At 34.0% G+C, this 16823-nt stretch overlaps 1 protein-coding gene across 1 annotated transcript in view; it reads left to right on the top strand.

Moving 5' to 3' along the window:
• The window catches only part of LOC149803497 (nuclear protein localization protein 4 homolog), a 59423-nt gene extending 57840 nt beyond the window's left edge, over positions 1-1583 (top strand). Inside the window, exon 15 of the mRNA XM_089953227.1 lies at positions 304-1583. Coding sequence (XP_089809353.1) covers positions 304-488 — 185 coding nt within the window. The 3' untranslated portion in view covers positions 489-1583. The remainder of the gene's footprint in view (positions 1-303) is intronic.
• The last annotated feature ends 15240 nt before the right edge of the window (positions 1584-16823 follow it).

The following is a 16823-nucleotide window of genomic DNA, read 5'->3' as shown; positions in this document are numbered from 1 at the left end:
ATGCATATTAATTATGCCTTTTGCTTTGAAAAGATTGTATAAGATTATTGTAAAATAGGTTGAGTAAAATTGGTAAAATTGAAATGGTGTAAAGGTGGGGAGATCTCTTACATAGGATTGTGTTCTTACAATAATATATTGCCATACTTGGTGAAGTGCTTTACTGTTATACATGCCATGTGGGTGATATCATGCCCACATTGGCCTTTGTTGAAAATTTTATGGCAAGATAATTTTTTCTTATATGTTTGTATTACAGATGAAAGTATGTTTTTCTGACACAATTTAATGTTTCTATATTAGGTCCAGCACCTCCTCCATCTAGACAGACATCATATGTTGGTCCTGGTGCACCTCCACTCCCCCCCATTGGTGCCTCATCTTCCGCAACAGCATCTGCAAGTGATCGATGGACTTGCGCACACTGTACATTCATCAACCAGTCCACAAAAACAACCTGTGATATGTGCTCCCTGCCTCAACACTGAGGTCAACATAAGTGGGATATTCATCCTACACTTTCCAGCAAATTCAGTTGCTTTTATGCTGCAGGCATTGAATGTGAGAGTTCTAAAGCCTATGAAATATATATATATTTACATACAGCATATACAAGACTGTAAGTAGCCTTCATTCTGTATGTATTTAATTGCACATACAGATGTACATATACAAGGGTTTTACAAGTTACGGTAGCCTTTAGATATGCTTTCAGTGTACAAAAATATAGTGAATTGAGGTTTTAACAGTCTCTATACAATGTACATATATATACGATAGTGCCAGATCCTCAGGGATATTGTACTTCTCATAGGCTATGAATTCGTCACTATTAGTCTCTTTTCTTCATAAAATACAATATTCTACAGTGTCTGCACAATAATTCTCTTTTTAGATTTCAAGCAAATTTAGAAGACTTCATGATATTGATAAAGTCTTGCAGACTCTGTTGCTTAGCTACACGTTAAGCATGGATCATTATATTTTATGACTCCTTATTGTTGGGCTTGCCCACTTCCCCTTCTATGCAGTAACTCCCATTGTAACTTGATGTGGATGACACCCTGGACTGAATTTCATCATTCAATGAGTGATCTTCATCATTGCTTAGCAGAGTTATGGACCCTGATTTTAGACCTACCTGCTTTTGTTTCCACAATAATTTCCTCAATTATAGTTGTATTTCAAACAAATATTATATGCAGCTTTATGTTGATACATCTTCAGACAAATTTTATTACCAGCTTTCATTTAGTGGAATTGTGGGTGTAAAATGTTGACCCCATATAATTTTCTCAGCACATTAACTCTTTTAATCATGTTTTTAGTTAAAGATTTACATTGATGAGATCCCATGTGGGTTTGAATGTTAATGTTCTGTGTCATTTACTGTATTACCCTTGTTATCAAGCCCTTTCCTATACAAAACTGCATTTCCCTACTGCCAACAACAAGTGTGGAACATAAATTTCTGGAATTGCTTGTTCTTTTTATGTTTTCTGTATTTAGAAAACACCTTTAGTATATTTGTACAGCAAGTAAGTTTGATTTGTACATGATCTTAATAAAAATAATAAAATTAGCAGTTTTGAACCCTCGTTTGTATGTTCATATGCCCAGATGCAACCCATCCAACCCGACATCAAACTTATGTTTTACCAAACAATTTATGACAGCGTTATGTGCATTTTTGTATATTTCTTGTTAGTGATTTATTTTTTGCCTTAATATATATCTAATACATGAAGCTTAAGAAATGTTATTGCATAAGCTTAATTTCATTGTAGTGTCTTGTATAGAAAGCATTCAGGCTGCTTTTTGTTAGAATAAGTCATTAGTAAATTTAATCCATTTGAAGAATCATAATGACATTTGAAATTTGACATGGAGTTCCATTTACCTAAAAGTAGAAATTGTTTTTGTTTAATTTTCCATCAGATAATAAACTCTCAAGATATAGCCTCACTCAAAATCAAAAAATTTCAATTTCAAATGTTACATATTTGATCAACAGGAAAGGTATCCTTGTACATCATCTCACCATAATGTGGTATACCTCATCTGTGACACCTGACCTAATTACTTTGCAGGAATTGATGTTATACATGTTACTGTCCAGATTATGTTTGTAGCATTCGCTACAAAATAGAGTAAGAGAGATACAAACCCTCAACAAGTTGCATGTTACAGTGGACCCCGCTTGAGGGGCCTTTCTAAAAACAAGACCACTCCTAATCAGAGGGTGCTTTGATTAACACCAAATTGGTGAATGATTAACATATTTGTACTCTCATGTAAGTCATTTTCTGGGCCATCTTCTCTTTGCTGAATGATGGCCTTATGAGAAAGGGGCCACATTTAAATACGAACCCTTTTGCATGCATGTATATTTAAAATTTATGGTTATATGATAACAGTATAGGAAATACAACCCTCTAAAATGTACAGTTATATTAATAATATAGAAGATACAACCCTCTAAAATGTAGCTATGTCATAACAGTATAGGAAATTAAACCCTCTAAAATGTACTGTTATGTTAACAATATAGAAGATACAGCCCTCTAAAATGTACAACTATGTGACAACAGTGATACAAGCCTAAAAAATGTACAGTTATGTGATGATAGCATAGGAGATACAACCCTCTAAAATTTACAGTTATTAATATAGAAGATACAACCCTCTAAAATGTAGCTATTTCATAAAAGTATAGGAAATTCAACCCTCAAAAATGCATAGTTATGTTAATATAGAAGATACAACCCTCTCAAATGTACACCTATGTGATAACAGTATCAGAGATACAAGCCTAAAAAATGTACAGTTATGTGATGATAGTATAGGAGATACAACCCTCTAAAATTTACAGTTATATGATAACCATATAGGAAATACAACCCTAAAAATATTAGTTATATGATAATAGTATAGGAGATACAACTGTCTAAAATTTACAAGTTGTTTTAGAGATTAGGTCTGTAGTATGTGGTTAAATAATAGATTATTTGTGATACAACCCTCTATGCTGTTCTCCAATCATCAACAGTACTACAAAATTAATAGATTTATATACTCACTGGCCATCTTCTCAGGGTGAGCAAAAGGCCCAAAAACTATCTGGATTGCCAAAACAGAGGACAAGTTACATGTCTCATGTGTTTCTGCAAGTTTTGAAAGGCTAAATTTCTTTTATACCAAATATCTCATCCTATCATTTGAACTCATTCAGCACAAGCTGTGTTAGGCCAAACCCAAAAACATGCGAGTTTCTGGTCAGCCGACTGTTTCTCATTGCTGATGCTAGCACTTTTTTACCCATGGTAAAAACAAAAAATGTATGTTAATTTTTTTTTGCAAAAAGCACATTAAATATATGGTGGTTTTTTTTCCTCAATGACTTGCCTACCCTAACCTGAAAATACTACTGCGTCTTATATTTTATCATACAAGAAGACAAACTGCAGTCAGTGACTCGATGGTAAAATCAGGTAGACATGAACATCAGACTGTATTAAGGTTATTAGTTATTTTCATAATGAAACATGGAAAATGAAGTAAAACACAAAATGAGATAATTAAATCATATGTCAACGTTAATAAGTTGTATTAAATTCGGTATAATATAGCCAATGTTTACTGACCAGGAAAATAATGCCCATGGTCTAACTGATTCAGATCCATAAAAAAGTCATATAGAAGCTGGGTGTCATAATCAACACTGAGGTCTCAAACATGCATCCCATGGAGTTATTTCCTTTGGCATGGCCTTGTGGTTAGAGCATTCACCTCGGATGCAGGAGGTTGTGGGATCGAACCCCAGCTGAGTCATACCAAAGATTTATCAAAATGGTACTAACAGCTGCCTTGCTAGGTACTCAGCATTAGGAGATTAGTGTTAGGACTCGTCAGCCTGGTGTCAGAATAATGTGACTTGGTGGGACATCATGCTAAATGTCCACAGCTTGATGCCCTAGTGCTAGACATTACTATAAACTGCCACACTACAGACATCATAGCGATATGACTTCAGCATTGTTAAAGCTACGTTAAAAATTAAAAATCACACACATTTCCTTTGGCTGACAACTACACCTGAAATTTGTAAAATAATAATTCAAATTTTTTTCTCCACAGCCAGCCAGTTTTGATAAAATTTGATTGTTACATCGTTTACTTCTTGTTTCCAACATTTCAACTGGCTACCTTTTATAGGAGCTGCTTTCACTGTATGCAAAGCTTTCAATGATGCGGCCCTTGAGCCAATGTACTAGTCTTCCTGTGACCCTCATGGTGATTTGAGTTTGAGACCCTTAATCTAACAAGTGATGAACAGTCTGAATTAGAGTGAATAACAATCAGGATTTTCATCCTTTCACTTTCATCAATGACATAATTATGCCCAGTCTATATAGATATGTCTGTGGTATCAGAACTATACCCAGTCTGTAAAGATATGTCTGTAGTGTCCAGCATATAGTGCTCTTGAGATTAGTTCTGTGGGAAGACGAGCTCCAGAAGTGGTTGCTGGAACTGGAACACAATTCAGCCACATAAGTAGAATGTAACTGAACAATTATAGTTTCTTAAGCTCAGTGTCATGAATGATATCCATGTCTGTAGCTCAGTGAATTCTCACCTCAGCATTTTGAAGTGTAGATAAATTTACCTAATTAAAACATCATCTGCATTGTCCAGTTTTCTTTGTACTAGTTATTTATTGCATTTTATAATTTGTTTATTACCTGTGGCATGCAATGGCTCCCATAACTGTTTGGTCCTGTATCACAAATGAACTCTTCCATAACTCCATTGGCAAATATGATTATTTACATGTATGCAGAACACTCGTTTTCAGGATGCATCAAATAATGAATAGTGTTGCTCAGAATGTTAATACAAATGGTGTTCAAATTATTTGTGCGCGAAACTAATTTGTTCACTTTAGCTACATTATGAGATGGTTACTTGAAAATTCAGTGAGCTACAGTCTCTGATATCATTTGCAATGCTGAGCTGAATGAACTAGAACAGTATTGTTATGGTTTTAGCATGCATTCTGTTTCCATGTTCATGGTGTATTTTTGTACATAATTTTCATTTGATAGTGTTGTATTCCTTTTGGTAGTTCTTTTCTCATTGATTTTTAATTATCTTATACAACCCAGATTCACAAGTGTTAATAAGAAACAATCCACAATTACTGATTTCTCACTTGGTTTTTAATATTTATTTTAATAGCTTAAAAATATATAATTTCTAGATTAAATTTACTCACTGTTCCTAAAAATTTAACTGGCTGCTCATCTTTTGCCCCAGTCTGCTGTGAAGTTAGCTGGAATCGCCCTGGTGTGCCAGAGGCAATTTTGCATGCTGTTATAAGTATGAAGTTCAAATGAATATTTGTATTTGTATTTAAGGATGTATTTATAGGCAACTTTTATGGGTCCAAGGTCATTTTAAAAGGCACATAAAATGCCATGTAATGTCTTGTTTTCAGTCCTTGCTTCAGAATTCTCTAAAAGGCAACTTAAATTCAATAATACATTACCTGCTACTATTGCATTGCTTACCTTTTCCAGGATGTCAAGTCCCCAGACCAAAGTAAATTTCCTCTCCTCCAGTTAGTAATTGGAGACCCAGAATTTAAAAGAACATAATCCCAGTCTGATTCCCTAGTCAGAACCAGTACATTGTGATCCTTACTCTTTTTCTTTGGACTGTAACATGAGTTCATGCATGCCAAGATCGCTTATTATTATTTGCCCTCATTAGTGTTTTTAAGCATCTTTTTGACCCGTGTTAAACCTGTTTGTGTCAGTTGAGTGTTTTATAACCCAGTCTTTGCATTATCTGAGTATTTTTTTATGTTCCATTTGATAATTTTTGAAGGATTTTTTACAATGCTTAGCAGGCAGTGCTTCTGTTCAGTGTTAAATCCATTATTTTGTTCAGGTATCTTGTTTTGGGCAATTGTTTGTCTTTGAGAGAGTCTGTGTCACAGGGTGTTGGTAAGTGTAGACACAAGAAAGCTCTGTAGGATACACTCACTACCTGCCTATCATGTACTAATTGTGCGCTCAGTCTAAAAGGCAAATTATATATCATGTTTGTTGATGTTACACCAGTATTTTTACAGATGGTAAATTATAGATTACTCAGTCAATTCAGTTTTAAAAGGTCCAAAAAAAGAAAGTGCTCCATTTTGTTTTTGCACCACCACCACCCCAGCCCAAAGTTTTATAGATAGAAAAAATACAGCTCTAATTTATATATATATATGGAGTCAAATTTAGAATTGGACTATAATCAAGGAGACCTAGGTGTCTTTTGTTCTCACCTTTTCCATAAAAAGTTGAGTTTTAGGCCCCATATTCCATTTGGAAATTTGCCATTTCATTTGGAACCCATGTTGGTTTTGTGGATCAGTTTCCTCTTCACACATTTATAATTGTATTCATCTTTTGCTCTTTCTAATATGTATTCATTGCTATTCATTATTCCATAATATTATTTTATAAGTGACTGAATATGTGATCTTTGTAAGGAACTGAATTTGTAAATGTTTGGTTTACTTTGTAATGGCACTTTGGATGTGGGTGGTCGCTTGTTCAAACCCTGGCAGAGTCATACCAAAGACTTACAAAAATGGTACTAGCAACTGCCTTGCTTGGTGTTCAGCATTAAGAGGTTAGTGTGAGGACTGGTTGGCTTGGTGTTGGGATAATTTGACTGGATGGGACATGATGCCACAAGAATGCAGCATGATGCCCCAGTGCTAGACATCACTATAAACTGCCACTCTGCAGACATAGCAATATGACTGACATTTTTTAAAGCTACCTTACAAATCCAAATCACACACACTTTGTAATGGATGATACATCAGAATCTCACAACTAATATGGTATTTTGTTAATGGCTCAGATTTTGTAATACATTTAAGAGTTTAATAAAGTTTTTATTTATTTTATTGTGGTTCAGACTTCCATTTGCTGAATCACACAGCAAATAATGCCTGGAGGGCATTGTTTTGTTTTTTATTATAAATATTTTCTATCAGTTATACAGCCTTATTGAATTCTTGTTGAGAGCATCTGCTATATAGCTATTTATAGAACGTGATTTTCCATCTGTAATGTAATAGCTATGTCAGCATCAAACAAATTCTTCCAATGGCAGGTGATCTAGGTTTTGAACATTCCACAGCATGGTCTTAATATTTTATCTAAATTGGCATAAATGATCTGAGTAAAATTCATTATTTATAGCAAAGGATGTATTGTTTTGTGTGACATATAAATGACTCTTGGATTTGATGCTTTCTTGAGTTCATTGTGACTTGGCCTGATTGTTATTGCCTAGACATATGAGTAACCAATTTTCTTTCCTTTAATCTATTTTTGTGTTTATTATCAGTTTAGGCTAATTATGGGGGCTACTTGAAAACTGAAATTTAGATTATTGGTGACTGGTTATAGTGATGGGAGTTCAATAATCAAACAGTGCAAGACATCAACCCTGACAGTTATGATGGGGAGCAACATGATCTATATCCCACCCACCCCCACATCATAACTGTCAGGGTCGGCTTCTTACATTGTAGGACTGTGAGTCCAATCATTCTAATGTTAGTCTATTGACACCCATCCCAATTACTATATCTATTTCTCTGTAGTTGTAAATTCATTTGTAACGAGCCACAGTGAAAGTGCTGTAGCCCCGACGTCCTTCTGGGCAGATTTTGAGCAAGACTCTACTTATAGAAGTTTCTACATAGTATTATCTCTGTACCGTTTATACTGAAATAAATGCAACTGGGTCTGATCACATGATTTTGTTCTGACCAGTGGAAATTGTCCCTACATTTATCAACTGATGCAACTGCAATTATTGGCCTTTGAACTGGAGGAGACTATACAGCTCAGAAATGCAGACATAAAGTGGCAGCATAGTTAAATATTTTGAAAAAAATACAGTTTGTGGCATGTTTTTTTTGTTATTATTATGTAATCATTTGGCTTAAAAAGGGCCTTAGATCTAGAATATTAGAAAGTTTTAGAATATACATGATTAGTGTCAGCATCTTTATATTGAAGCATTACAGGTAAATAACAGGATGAAAAACATTTACTTGGAGACTGATGATTTGTATGACAGAATCTTGTGAACACAATTAGTATCATGTATTCACTGGATCACCTCAAAACTTTGTACATGTTATGGTCATCATTGGAAGATGTGCATATCGACAAATCACTTTGCTATCACAATTGCCCTTTATGTTCTGCAGCTGAATGCAGTATAAGACATAATTTTCAGAATGCAGCTTGTGATGCAGTTTTTACTGATCTTGGTACATATTTATGGTCATCATCTAAAAATGCACTTATTGACAAATATTTGTGCTCCCATGGTTTTTATATACGTTGTTGCTCTTTTTGACTTTCACCTGGGTACAGTTGATAAAGAATTTTGTGATACTCTTGCAGTTTTTAGTGGCTTGCTGTACAATTCAATACATATTATGCTTCATTATCAGAAAATATATACATGTATTATTGGCCTGTCATTTTACTCATATTTATTTAAAATAATTTTTTTTTTTTTTACTACATACTAACTCAGCCACAGAGTATATAGTTAATGAGATATCCCAGAAAGTTTCTAAGATACCATATGAATTTTATAAGATATCTTATCCCCAAAAATCATACATCTTATAAATGAAGCTAATTGAGTTATCAAATGTAACATTTTTAAAATTTAAAAAGGAAACAAACAAAAAAGAAAAAGAAAGAAATAGCTTTATAGATTATACTTTGAAAAACCGCTCCAGTGGCCTAGTGGTTAGAGCATCCACCTCAGAAGTGGGAGGTTATGGGTTCAAACCCTGGCCAAGTCATACCAAAAACTTACAAAAATGGTACTAACAGCTGCCTCACTAGGCACGCAGCATTAAGAGGTTAGTGTTAGGACTGGTCGGCCTGGTGTCAGGATAATGTGACTGGGTGGGACATCATACTATGTGTCTGCAGCATGATGCCCCAGTGCTAGACATCACTATAAACTTCCACACTGCAGACATCATGGCGATATGACTGAATTTTTTTAAAAGCTACGCTAAAAGTCCTAATCATACACTCACTTTGAAAATCCAGAAGATGAGTGCCAAACATGCGAAAATCTACCATACAACAATATACAGAATTCATCAGATGCTAGAACCAGAGGGAAATACCAGACATGCAGAATGCTAACATATAGGCCAAATCCCAGATTGGAGACCATGACAGAGCATGACATACATACATACATACATACATACATACATATATATATATATATATATATATATATATATATATATATATATATATATATATATATATATATATATATATATATATATATATATATATTGCTGTTCAGGAGATAAAATGAAATGGGTAAATATATGACATACACTATAAAGTACAACAAGAGTAATAGATATAAAACAGAAAATTTGGTCTAATAAAGCCCTATTTCTAAAACAGTAACAACAGCACATAAATGTGTAAAGCAAAAAAGAAACTAATAACAAAGCTAATAAACCTCAAAGGTCACAGAGGATTGACTTGGAGATGTCCACAAATAACATCAAATTTTAAAAGATATACATTTTATAAGATATCTTTAAATTATATAAGATATCTTACAAACTGTGTCATATCTTGATTCATTTTGTATATTTAGTTTGTAAGATATCTTAATTAGTTTATGAGATGTCTAGCTTTTGAAATAAATTTATTCCAGGGACTAGGCATCATATATTCTTATTAAGATATGTCACAAACTATATATATTTTAAGCTTTATAAGCTGTCTTATGATACATTTTATAAGATATCTTACAAGTTACAAGTTTAAAAGATATCCTAATAAGTTGATAAAATATGTTAATAATTTTTCCATATATCTTATAAACTATCATAATTTATTTTGGTTATATATATATAGTTTATATAATTTATATGATCATATATACAATATATCGATGGCAAATGTTTCTTTTATATTAATCCCCATCCACAAACCAATATGACAAAACAAAACAATATACTAATTAGAGTTGGTTACCACGAAAAATTTGTATTTTACATTCTGACAGAAGTGTCTGAATTTTTAAGAAAGCATGAGATTTGTATCCTGTATGTTTTCATCTATAAAACACATTAAGGAAATTCCGTAATCAGATGTTGCCATCCACACTGACTGGTTTAGTTGATTCTGCCAACTTACTTGTCAGACTGTGATCTTGTATTTTTCACGGAGTCCATGTTTAAGTGTGATGTATGCGACAATATATTTTTCATTGTAATCAATTTTATCACGCTAACGCAGTTGGTATGTTAGCACATCGACCTTCACCACGAAAGTCTTACGAGCCCACGATCACAGTGAATGGACAAACACTGCAGGCAGTGGACAACTTCGCCTACCTCGGCAGTATATTCATGCCGAAACTATCGTCAGAATTGCCTATTTAAGTGAGGCCTTTGGCAGACAAAGTGCAAATGAATGGAAGTTCAGAGGCTGCAAGATTACCCATTAAGCACACTAAGCACGTGCTTAGGGCACCAGACGATCAGAAAAAATTCAAATTAATATTTGATGATAAAAGTTAATGAATTGGATATGACCATTTCGATCTGCGTGTACGAGTATTTTGATTTGGAATGATGACAACACTGTTTTAGCTCTTAATATCGTCTTTTTTCTTCTTTTTTGTTCTTTCACATTTTGTATGGGGGAAGGCACCATAATATTTTCAGTTCTTAGTTTACGGCCCCGGAAGGCCTTAAATCGGCACTAGGCATCAGTCTGCGAACAAACATGAAATTATATAATGCCACCGTGCTGCCGACCAAACTTTTTGCGTGCGAAATATGGATGGCGTATAAATTACATGACAAAAAGCTTAGCCATCTTCACATATGCTGTTTGAGGAAATTGATGGTAGATACCAGACACACAGGTTCTCCCACGGGCAGGCATTAAAAGTATCATAATTGAGATGGGGAGGCTACGTTACCAGGACGTCCGACGAACGACTACTAAAGACGAACTTCTATGGCGATTTGAAGGATGGAAATCGATATCAGGGAAGTGAAATGCTTAAAATATTCCATCAAATCTAAAACACTTTACTATTGACCCTGAGTCTTGCGAAGATGTCGCACATGATCATTTAACCTGGCGCAATTTCTGTGAGATAAAGAAACTTGCAAAGACAGTGCAGAAGCGCGAGCGGGGTAAAGCTTGGAACTGCAGCATGTCCTTTATTGATCAAGCAGGTCCAAGTGGCATCGCATGTCCAATGTGCCACATAAAATTCAGAACACAAATTGGCCTGATCAGCCACTCACAAAACTCCAAAACAATTAGTAAAATCATGGTTAGCTGCCATCTCGAAAGACGAATCATTGACCAGTTTGTAATTTTTGACGTTGCATTTGTTTGTCTTCTGATTTAAATGTTTTGAAAATTAACTTCACATATTTTACTTTATTAAAGTTTCTTTTTTTATGTAATTTACTAAAAAGCAAGGACATTGCCTACACTGTAGTCGCCTTATCCCGTTTATCATGTGTACCATTTTGTTGTCTTAACTGTGATGTTTTTAATGTGCTTTCTTTTTCTCCTCGATTTTTTTATTAATGCAAAGATGCATGTGTAAGCTTTGCTCTGTTTTTTTTTCTCCACATATATCACATTCAATAAACTCAATATATTTTTAAAAAAAAAACAGCACGAACTTTTCATGCGCCATCATACTGCTATATATGTACTTCTTTGGCCGAAGTCAAGGTGTGTCTTTGAAGCAGCATTTATTTTAAAGGCATAAGTTGTTTCGGTGTTTTATTGGGTTTTTTTTCTTTTTCTTCTTTTTCTTTCTATCTGCCGACTAAAGATTTTAACAGATTCATCGTATCTTTTCCATTACTCTAGTATCTTTCATTCTAATGGTGTTCAAAATCTTATCAACTTTGTATGTTATCTTGTCTGTCATATATAGATATTGTTCATACAAATATGCCCTCGATATTCGCTCACTTTTTGTATACTTCCAGATCACCTATAATTACTTATTACTACATGGCCAATTTGTTCTCGGTAAAGTTAGGATAGTACTTGTTTTGTACTTAGGTAATTCATTGATTTGCATCTACCTTTGCGTTGAGCATTTTTTTTTTCTATCCAACTTTATATTTTAGTTGTAAGTTCGCATAAACGTATTTAAAATATACGAAAAGTGACGGAGATTTGTAAAACTTTATTGTTATTTCAATTGATGTAACAACATACAGGTAATATATGATATATACGAAGAAAGGAGTACGTCTACCGTAATGTCTTAAATTAATTATAATTTTCAATTTCAGAAGAATCCATTTTTAGACACTTTCCATTTACAGGTTAACGCTTCGTGTCACCGGTGCTTTACTCACATTGCCCTGTGTGCACAATATGTAGAGAGGTGTTCTTACACATGGCTATACCAATGTAACAATAGTTACCTGAAAAATACAAAAAAAGAATGAAAGAGTGGTTTCACACACACACACACACACACACACACTATGGAAGGACATATCTGATTCTATATTATATAATCACCACACCTTGTTTACTAATCAAAACTGTTTCTGTGGAAATAGAGGAAATAGTTTGATCGCGAAGATATCTTTGGTCTAACACTAGCAAATAAAATCACAAGTTACCTATATTTATACATATCTTGTAAAGGATACTCAGTGAATTACATTGTATTTATGACACTCAGTGAATTACAATGTAGTTATGACAGTGAATTACAATGTATTTACGACACTCAGTGAATTACAATGTATTTATGACACTCAGTGAATTACAATGTATTTACGACACTCATTGAATTACAGTGTATTTATGACAATGTGTAAATGCATATTCAGCTGAAATATATAAGGAAGCTGATATAAAGCGGCTCTTAAATGTTGTGCTTTCTAAGCAGGGTGATTATTCTCAGAAGATGCGACTAAGGTTTCAATGTGTACAGAGGCATTTCTTTAAACAAAAACACAGAAATTAAACAAACAATAAAATAAAAAAAAAGAACGAATTAACCTGGGTTCAAACAACTTCTCAAGCCAAATGTCATCGATTCACATTGTTTCCACATCCAACAACGACACGTGATTAGCAAAGATGGAGCCGAACCTCACTTGTTATTTTCAAACGAATAATCTCTTGAACAACACGGGCCAAAACCAACATAGATTTCGTTTTTGAGGGAAATAAAGTATAGATAGATACGTTTCTTTTTAAGTATCCCTTGAATATGTCTTCTTGCCTACGTTATACACGGCATTGAACTGCTTAAGGCACGTTGCTGCAGTACAGATAATGTTACGATATTTTCATTGCCTTATAACAGATAATCAATAGCATAACACATCTAGGAATCCAAGCTTTGAATGGAAAAAAGAAGTTTCTAGTATACCTGTAATTTATTTATTTATTTATATGATATAGTCAAAGAAGATGTGTCAGATATATTTCATAATTAGTGCATGACATTTAAGGTATCTTAAGCTCTCAAATTACTATTTCGAGTTAGTGTTGATTGGCATTGGTTAACTATCAGTACGTCGAGGTCGAGAGTTAATAAGTGTATCTCGACTTAGTTAATCAACAGTTAAAGACAGCGCGTCGAGCGATGGGCTTAAATTTCATATCCGCAGTGGATCACTTTTGATGGGATTATTTTTGTACTCTACTTACTGTATGTTTGACCGTCTGACCCGCACACAGGTGTGTAGATGTCCTTACAGCCTATGCCTTCATCACATAAGCGATGACCCATTAGGAATATGGTGCCCCTACATGGCACTAAACAAACAAAAAACAAACGTTTCGTACGTGTATTTTATTCCAGTGATGTTTAATTTTAAAAAATATTTTTAAAAAATGTATAAATTATGTGGTTTAACAAAGTGACCTTGCAGTATAATCTCGAACTTTGTCTGGCTTTAAAAAAAAATCAAACAAACAAAATAAACAACATGCTTTATATAATTTCCAAATGATCTATGGGATAGTATTTCTGACATTCAAATAAGAAAAATAAAGATAATGTATTATTAGATAAGGTTGATTTTAATTTCGTGTGTGTTTTTTTGGGGTAGTGGTGAGGGGGTATTATGTTGTGTTTTTTTTCTTTCTTCTCAATCATTTCCTAAGCGCTCTAGCATTATCATACACGTCTATTAACAAATAATAGCAAAATGACAGATACTATATAGGAAAGAAATAACAAAATATAGTCATATTATAGTCACAGCTGGAGCAAAAGAAAACTCCTAACAAAACCATCATATACTCAAAACCTTCTGGGATCTTTAAAGATCCTTTCTGTGCATGTAGAAAAATGTTAGATATTAAAACCTACCTGTCCAGATAAACACAACAGCTATTGTTAATATGGTCAACATTTTAGGTTTATAAGTTTGTGACAAATATAAGATATGTTCACTACCCTATTTCTTGTCCGCATGCCTTATCTCTTTCAAATTTCAGCTAATCCAGACTTTGGTACGGGGGTGTAAGATTCGTGTAATATTCACAATATTCTATGACACGTCCTATCTCAGTATTCTGAGGCAGCTGGATTGACCTAGTTACAGTGGATGCGTAAATGTATTCGTCAATGGGCGCCCGGACATAGCCCCCCCCCCCCCCCTTCCTCGATTTCACTTCTAGACATGTTTTGGTCTACATCCGTAAAACTTAATAGCTGACCGTTACATGTTTGCCACCCCACCCCACCCCCAATAACTCAGCGAGAGCCTATATTCGTCACTTAAATGACACAAAGGTTCTTGTTTGCGTATTAGCTTGTCACCTTCCCAAAGGTCTATGTCTCTGGGAATTAAAAATATGTGTATATTTCAAGTACTAGAAGTTCGATGGATAGTCATTACGGGGTTTGCAATTAAATATGTTAAGATCAGCACTATTGTGAACAGCCGCTTAAAAATATATATATTTATCTGAAATTTGTTTAGAGGTAAATTGAAAAACAAGGCATCTAAAAAACTGTAAATTTAAATTTATTTACTCCTATTAAGTTATTTCTGTACCTAGCACGACCTTGCGGAGTGAAGTATTTTGCAGAGAAACAAGTTCATATTTTCCCATACAAATGCAGTAATCTTTTTATTATATGTTTATTTTGTCTAACTACTTAAGGCTTAACAATAAAAGACATTACAAGAAACAATGTAATTGAATTTATGCTTTATTCCAAAATAAATTCATAACCGTAGATTCATCACTATACAATAACAGTATTCATGCGCACATAGCTCCGCCCAGCGACCTTTTCACTTAGTCTCATGCTCTACATCCGTTTCAGAAAGGATTTTCCTTTTGGTCTATTTAAAATCGAAATTTTGAGTCATATTGCGAATGAATGCGCATGGATTTTCTTCTATGTTGATCCAACTCAATTCTGCTTTTCTTGTTATGATGGGCTAAATTATTCGGTCAAGTCAGCAACAAAAAACAGCTGGAAATGAAGGCTTCTCGAAACTCCAATACAGCTTCTATTTCTATCAGGTTTTGCAGGACATGTCTGTCGGATTTGAAGAACTAACTAAAAAAGTACAATCTGAGGAAATTCAAGATGCATACATCTAAGCATATTTATTACCATTCTTATTACCAGCTAAAGAAAACATGCTTATGGCCTGTCACTTGCATCTCGCTGTTGGTGGGACCCCAGCTATGACCTGTATCATACAGCGTTTCTTCTATCGCTAGCTTAACATTGTATCCAAATAGTTACACTGGGAAAATTTAAAGCAGCTGTTGTGTGACACTCCATTTACCCAGCGGAAATGATACTTTTTCGTCGTCTTGAATTATTGGCTCTGAGGCTCTTACTTTCCTACCAAAACCTTCATTTGTATTTTTCCCCAGTATTTTGACAGACTCATAAAACTGTATGTCTCTGATAGATATGCGATAGTCCTTGGCCTCAATATGATTATCTATGTTACAGTTTGTAGACCTTAGAAAACACTCGTCATAGTCTTAACCATTCTATTTGCGAAAAGATATGAATATTCTCTTAAATATCTGTTTAAATGATCTGAACGGTATTTTCAATTGCTGCGTCTCTCACGTTTGTTGTTAACATTGCGAATATTACGTTCATTCGTTTGCTTCTTTGAAAGTTTCGTTTCTGACTAAGTGAACTCGTCTACATCGTTAACTTTATCATCTATACTTTCAAACCGACGAAACAGCTGCTTTAGTTCATTCACAAACAAATTTAATCAACCAAAACCTAAAGCGTCTACTATACGAGTGTATATGGTTTGTTTACAAAGTAGTTCCTAATACAATATACTATCTTTAGCCACACGTGTCGTGAACGTGCGTGCAATATGAAGGTGTTTAATATCGTAAATTATTATATGCTCATTTTTTTCTCCGTTAACTTTGCATTGTCAGAATCGTTCAGCATTTTACGATACTGAACTCGCGCGCAACTTCATATTGCATTCATAAAGGAACTACTTTCTATTGTAAAGGACGAGTTGTTTGAGTTTGCTAGACATTATGATATTTCGGAAGTGAAAGCATTTTTAACAAAGCAAGAAATAAAGAATATTTTGGTTCAGTATTTGGTGGGACTTTGAAATGGTGGATGTTAATGATCTGGATTTTAATGATTGTATCTTGTTCTGATATAAAATTAAAAGAATTACAATTAAAAATCAAGAAGGAATC

The sequence above is a fragment of the Sinohyriopsis cumingii genome, chromosome 3 (genome assembly GCF_028554795.1).
Source record: "Sinohyriopsis cumingii isolate HCF-2022 chromosome 3, ASM2855479v2, whole genome shotgun sequence".
Taxonomy (NCBI): domain Eukaryota; kingdom Metazoa; phylum Mollusca; class Bivalvia; order Unionida; family Unionidae; genus Sinohyriopsis; species Sinohyriopsis cumingii.
The sequence above is the reverse complement of the archived record's forward strand: the minus strand, read 5'-3'. Positions and strand labels throughout refer to the sequence as shown.